At 40.5% G+C, this 6,590-nt stretch overlaps 1 protein-coding gene across 1 annotated transcript in view; it reads left to right on the forward strand.

The window, feature by feature from the left end:
* The window catches only part of LOC107489532 (uncharacterized), a 21,736-nt gene extending 16,582 nt beyond the window's left edge, over positions 1–5,154 (forward strand). Inside the window, exons 3-4 of the mRNA XM_016110285.1 lie at positions 3,801–4,143; positions 4,222–5,154. Coding sequence (XP_015965771.1) covers positions 3,801–4,143; positions 4,222–5,154 — 1,276 coding nt within the window. The remainder of the gene's footprint in view (positions 1–3,800; positions 4,144–4,221) is intronic.
* The last annotated feature ends 1,436 nt before the right edge of the window (positions 5,155–6,590 follow it).

Here is a 6,590-nt window from a genome sequence, read left to right on the forward strand (position 1 = left end):
CATAACCATTTATGGCACCTAAGGCCGGAGAAACCTCTAGAAAGAGGAAAGGGAAGGCAAAAGCTTCCACCTCCGAGTCATGGGAGACGGAGAGATTCATCTCAAGGGTGCATCAAGACCACTTCTATGAAGTTGTGGCCAAGAAGAAGGTGATCATCGAGGTCCCTTTTCAAATTCAAAAAGGTCAACTTTAATCAAAGGTTGGACCAAGTCCTCATGGATACCACTAAGAAAATGAGGGAGCAAACAAGAGATCCCACTCATGGACATGAAGAGATTCCTCATCATGAAATCCCTGAGATGCCTCAAGGGATGCACTTTCCTCCACAAAAATATTGGGAGCAAATCAACACCTCCCTAGGAGAATTGAGTTCCAACATGGGACAACTAAGGGTGGAGCACCAAGAACATTCCATCCTCCTCCATGAAATTAGAGAAGATAAAGAATCATGAGAGAGGAGCAACAAAGGCAAGGAAGAGACATTGAGGAGCTCAAGCACTCCATAATATCTTCAAGAGAAAGAACAAGCCGCCATCACTAAGGTGGACCCATTCTTTAATTTCCTTGTTCCTTATTTTCCTGTTTTTCGAATTTTATGCTTATGTTATCCATGTTTGTGTCTTATTACATGATCATTAGTGTCTTAGTATCTATGCCTTAAAGTTATGAATGTCCTATGAATCCATCACCTTTCTTAAATGAAAAAATTGTTCTTAATTGTAAAAGAGAAGAATTGCAAGAATTTTGAATTTTATAACAGATTAATTATATTGATTTAATTATTTTGATGTGGTGGCAATACTTTTGTTTTCTGAATGTATGCTTAAACAGTGCATATGTCTTTTGAATTTGTTGTTCATCATGAATGTTGGCTCTTGAAAGAATGATGAAAAAGGAGACATGTTACTGAGGATCTGAAAAATCATAAATATGATTCTTGAAGCAAGAAAAAGCAGTGAATATTCAAAAAAAAAAGAGAAGAGAAAAACAAAAAAAAAGAAAAGAAAAAAAATAATAAAGTTGTGATCCAAGGCAAAAATAGTGTGCTTAAGAACCTTGGACACCTCTAATTGGGGACTCTAGCAAAGCTGAGTCACAATCTGAGAAGGTTCAGCCAATTATATGTCTGTGGCATGTATGTATCCGGTGGTAATACTAGAAGACAGAGTGCTTTGGGCCACGGCCAAGACTCATAAAGTAGTTGTGTTCAAGAATCATCATACTTAACTAGGAGAATCAATAACACAATCTGGATTCTGAGTTCCTATAGAAGCCAATCATTCTGAACTTCAAAGGATAGAGTGAGATGCCAAAACTGTTCAGAGGCAAAAAGCTAAAAGCCCCGCTCATCTAATTAATACTGATCTTCATAGATGTTTTTGGAATTCATTACATATTCTCTTCTCTTTATCTTATTTGATTTTCAGTTGCTTGGGGACAAGCAACAATTTAAGTTTGGTGTTGTGATGAGCGGATAATTTATACGCTTTTTGGCATTGTTTTTAGTATACTTTTAGTATGTTTTAGTTAGTTTTTATTATATTTTTATTAGTTTTTAGTTAAAATTCACTTTTCTGGATTTACTATGAGTTTGCGTGTTTTTCTGTGATTTCAGGTATTTTCTGGCTGAAATTGAGGGACATGAGCAAAAATCTGATTCAGAGACTGAAAAGGAATGCAGATGCTGTTGGATTCTGACCTCCCTGCACTCGAAGTGGATTTTCTGGAGCTACAGAAGCCCAATTGGCGCTCACAACGGCGTTGGAAAGTAGACATCCTGGGCTTTCCAGCAATAAATAATAGCTCATACTTTGCCCGAGATTTGATGGCCCAAACTGGCGTTCCAAATCAGCTCAAAACTGCCCAGCATTAAACGTCGGAACTGGCACAAGAATGGGAGTTAAATGCCCAAAATGGCACAAAAGCTGGCGTTTAACTCCAAGAAAAGTCTCTACACATGAAAGCTTTAATGCTCAGCCCAAGCACACACCAAGTGGGCCCGAAAGTGGATTTTTATGTCATTTACTCATCTCTGTAAACCCTAGGCTACTAGTTCTCTACAAATAGAACCTTTTGCTATTGTATTTTCATCTTTGGACGTTTAGTTCTTAGATCATGGGGGCTGGCCTCACGGCCATGCCTAGACCATGTTCTTATGTATTTTCAATGGTGGAGTTTCTACACACCATAGATTAAGGTGTGGAGCTCTGCTGTACCTCGAGTATTAATGCAATTACTATTGTTCTTCTATTCAATTCAGCTTATTCTTGTTCTAAGATATTCATTTGCATCCAAAAACATGATGAATGTGATGATTATGTGACACTCATCATCATTCTCACTTATGAACGAGTGCCTGACAACCACTTCTGTTCTACAAGCAAACAAGGCTTGAATGTTTATCTCAATCGACAGATGATTAGCCGTGCCGTGACAGGGTGCGTTGAACATTTTCACTGAGAGGACGGGATTGTAGCCACTGACAACAGTGATGCCCAACATACAGCTTGCCATGGAAAGGAGTAAGAAGGATTGGATGAAGACAGTAGGAAAGCAGAGAGAAGGAAGGGACTGAGCATCTCTATACGCTTATCTGAAATTCTCACCAATGAATTACATAAGTATCTGTATCTTTATTTTATGCTTTATTCATAAATCATCCATAACCATTTGAATATGCCTGACTGAGATTTACAAGATGACCATAGCTTGCTTCACACCAACAATCTCCGTGGGATCGACCCTTACTCGCGTAAGGTTTATTACTTGGACAACCCAGTGCACTTGTTGGTTAGTTGTGCAAAGTTGTGATAAAGAGTTGAGATTGCAATTGAGCGTACCATGTTGATGGCGCCATTGATGATCACAATTTCGTGCACCATGCATTCTTTAGCAATTTCAAGGGAGGATGACTCGGGAGATTAATACTCTTGATTGTAGATTGTAGAATTGTTTAATGTGGGATTTGAGTGTCGATTAGACTATACTCATGATTGTATTCACTATTGAATTCTATATCGACGTACAAAATTTCATTTATCAAAATGGCACCATTGCCGGGGAGTTGCATATGTGTGCCATGTTATTGCTTAGTGTAGATATGTGTATATGTACATATTTGCATTTTCTCTTTATTACTTCTTTGTTCAATTGACTAATTCCACTTGTTACCATGAGCTTTACACTCCCCTCATTACATGACGTGTTCATAACCGAATCCGAGCTTAGCCACATTTGATATGGAAAATTGAACAGACTTTGCTTCACTTTAGGCAAGCTCGGAGGCGGTTAACTTTTGGGGAAGGTGGAAAATTCCTACCAATTCACCAACCTTACCCGAAGCAAATTTTGAGCCGTCATTCGAAGAAGGCACTAACTGTCCATCCGTTCACAATTCTAATCAAAATTGGAGGACAACTCCAACCAATGGAGGGACAATTACCAACAAGGAGGTAGAGACAACAACAACAATGGAGGCAATTAAAGATGGAATTACAACAACTCACAAAGCTAACCACACCCCCAAAACAATCATACACCCAACAAAATCAAGGAAAAAATTACCAAACCTATCAACCACCACATCAACGACCACCACCCAACCAACCACAAGCCCCTCAAATCATATACCCTTCCACTTCTTCCAATTAAGATGATACACTCCGGACTATCCTTTAAAGCCAAAAAGGGCTCCAACCACACTTGCTTCCGGCCTTACCGGTCTTACATCTACACTACAAGCTCTTCTTGCACGCATGGACTAACCCTCCAATTCAACTCCTCAAGCTCCAAATTCTAGTGCCATTCCCTCTCAACCTCAACCCAATTCCAAAGGTGGCATTAATGCCATTACCTTGAGATCCGGGACTCAATTAAAAGAGAAGAAGGTAAAGGACCCAAGTTCGATCACAATTACTCAAGAGGAAGAAGGAATCGAGATAGAAGAAATAGAAGAGGAGGAAGAAGCACAAGCCATAGTTGAGGATGAAGTAACCCAACCAACAAGTGAGGTCACCAAAAATAATAAGAGAGTCGTGGAAGAAGAAATCGCTCAACCAATCCCATTTCTGACACTTGCAAAGAAAGCTAGGAAGCGCATGGAACTCGACCCCAAAATGATAGAAATGTTCAAGAAAGTTGAGGTAACCATCCCCCTCTTTGATGCTATCCATCAAGTACCTAAATATGCAAAGTTCCTTAAAGATTTATACATGAATAAGGATAGAATTCTTGAGCTAGAGGCCATTCTATTGGAGAGTTCTATTTTCGCTTTAATGGGAGCATTGCCCGAGAAGTGTGATGATCCGGGCCCATGCATGGTCACTTGCACCGTAAATGGGGTACAATTTCTAGATTGTACGTGTGACCTCGGTGCATGTGTTAGTGTTATGCCCCTCTCCGTCTACCGTATATTGAGGCTACCACCATTGAAGAGGTCGACGGAAAGATTTGTTTTAGCAGACAAAAGCATCATAACCGTGACGGGTGTTGCGGAAGATGTACTGGTAAATATAAAAGGGTTGGTGTTTCTGATTGATTTCTATGTTCTTGAGATGCCATCAAGCGAGTCCGAGAGGGCATCATCTATTCTACTTGGGAGACCATTTTTGAGGACCTCTAGATTCAAGTTAGATGCCTACTCGGGAACCTACTCGTTTGAAATAGATGGGAGAGTCGTGAGTTTTAGCCTAGAAGAAGCAATGAAATATCCACCGGAGAATCATTCTCTATTCCAGTGTGACCTAATTGATAACATTGTGGCTGAAGTGCATCTTGCAAAGTTAGATGAGAAGCATATGATTGAAGACACAAGTGAAAATCCAAGCGAAGCGAACGCATCACCCCATCCGTGTCATCCAGAAGTTCAAACCTCAAGCGAAGAACAAAAGGTAGAATTAAAGCCACTACCACCCCACCTAAAGTACTCATATCTTGATGAAGCCCACAAGTTCCCCGTGATTATTACAAAGGAACTAAATCCTCAACAAAAAGAAAAGTTGCTATGTATCTTGAGGAAGAACAAAAGGGCCATAGGGTGGAGTTTGGCGGATCTAGTCGGAATAAGCCCCAAGTATGCGAGCATCGAATATTCCTCGAATAAGGAGCTAGACCCATTCGACAACCTCAAAGATGACTCAATCTCACCATTCTAGAGGTTGTGAAAAAAGAGGTCACCCGACTATTAGAAGCGGACATCATCTACCCCATTTCGGATAGTGAATGGGTGAGCCCGGTCCAAGTGGTGCCAAAGAAATCCGGGGTGACCACTATCAAGAATGAGAGCGGATAACTTATAGCAACAAGGGTGCAAAACTCTTGGAGGGTGTGCATAGACTACTGAAAGTTGAATGCGGCCACTAGAAAAGATCATTTCCCACTACCATTTTTTGACCAAATGCTTGATCGATTAGCCGGTAAATCTCATTATTGTTTTCTAGATGGTTATTTGGGGTACTTCCAAATACACATTGCTCTAGAAGACCAAGAAAAAACATCATTTACTTGCCCCTTTGGAACTTATGCCTATAAGCGTATGCCATTCGGCTTATGCAATGCACCAGCATCTTTCCAAAGGTGCGTGATGAGCATATTTGCGAATCTTCTAGAGCAATGCATGGAAGTTTTCATGGATGATTTCAGCGTGTATGGTGATTCTTTTGATCATTGCTTGGATAATCTTCCAAAAGTCTTGGAAAGATGCACTAAGTCAAACTTTGTCTTAAATTTTGAAAAATGCCATTTCATGGTTAGGCAAGGCATTGTCTTAGGCCATATTGTTTCTAAGGAAGGTATTTCCGTAGATCCGGCAAAAATCAATGTTATATCTAGCTTGCCTTACCCCTCCTCCGAGAGGGAAGTCCGTTCGTTCCTTGGACATGCAGGATTTTACCGAAGATTTATCAAGGACTTTAGCAAAGTAGCATTGCCTCTCTCTCGCCTATTGCAAAAGGACATTGAGTTTGATCTAAGCAAAGAATGCATGGAAGCCTACGACAAGCTTAAAGTGGCATTGACACAAGCTCCTATGGTAAGAGGGCCAGAGTCGGCCGTTTGAAATAATGTGCGATGCTTCAAACCATGGGGTGCGAGCCGCGTTAGCACAACGCGAGGGTAAGAATCCATATGTCATAGCCTATGCATCAAAAACACTAGATGGAGCCTGATGAGCGGATAATTTGTACGCTTTTTGGCATTGTTTTTAGTATGTTTTTAGTATGATCTAGTTAGTTTTTAGTATATTTTTATTAGTTTTTAGTTAAAATTCACTTTTCTGGACTTTACTATGAGTTTGTGTGTTTTTCTGTGATTTCAGGTATTTTCTGGCAGAAATTGAGGGACCTGAGCAAAAATCTGATTCAGAGACTGAAAAGGACTGCAGATGTTGTTGGATTCTGACCTCTCTGCACTCGAAGTGGATTTTCTGGAGCTACAGAAGACCAATTGGCGCGCTCTCAACGGCGTTGGAAAGTAGACATCCTGGGCTTTCCAGCAATATATGATAGTCCATACTTTGCCAAAGATTTGATGGCCCAAACCGGCGTACAAAGTCACCCTCAGAAATCCCAGCGTTAAACGCCAGAACTGGCAC

The sequence above is a fragment of the Arachis duranensis genome, chromosome 5 (assembly GCF_000817695.3).
Source record: "Arachis duranensis cultivar V14167 chromosome 5, aradu.V14167.gnm2.J7QH, whole genome shotgun sequence".
Lineage (NCBI taxonomy): Eukaryota > Viridiplantae > Streptophyta > Magnoliopsida > Fabales > Fabaceae > Arachis > Arachis duranensis.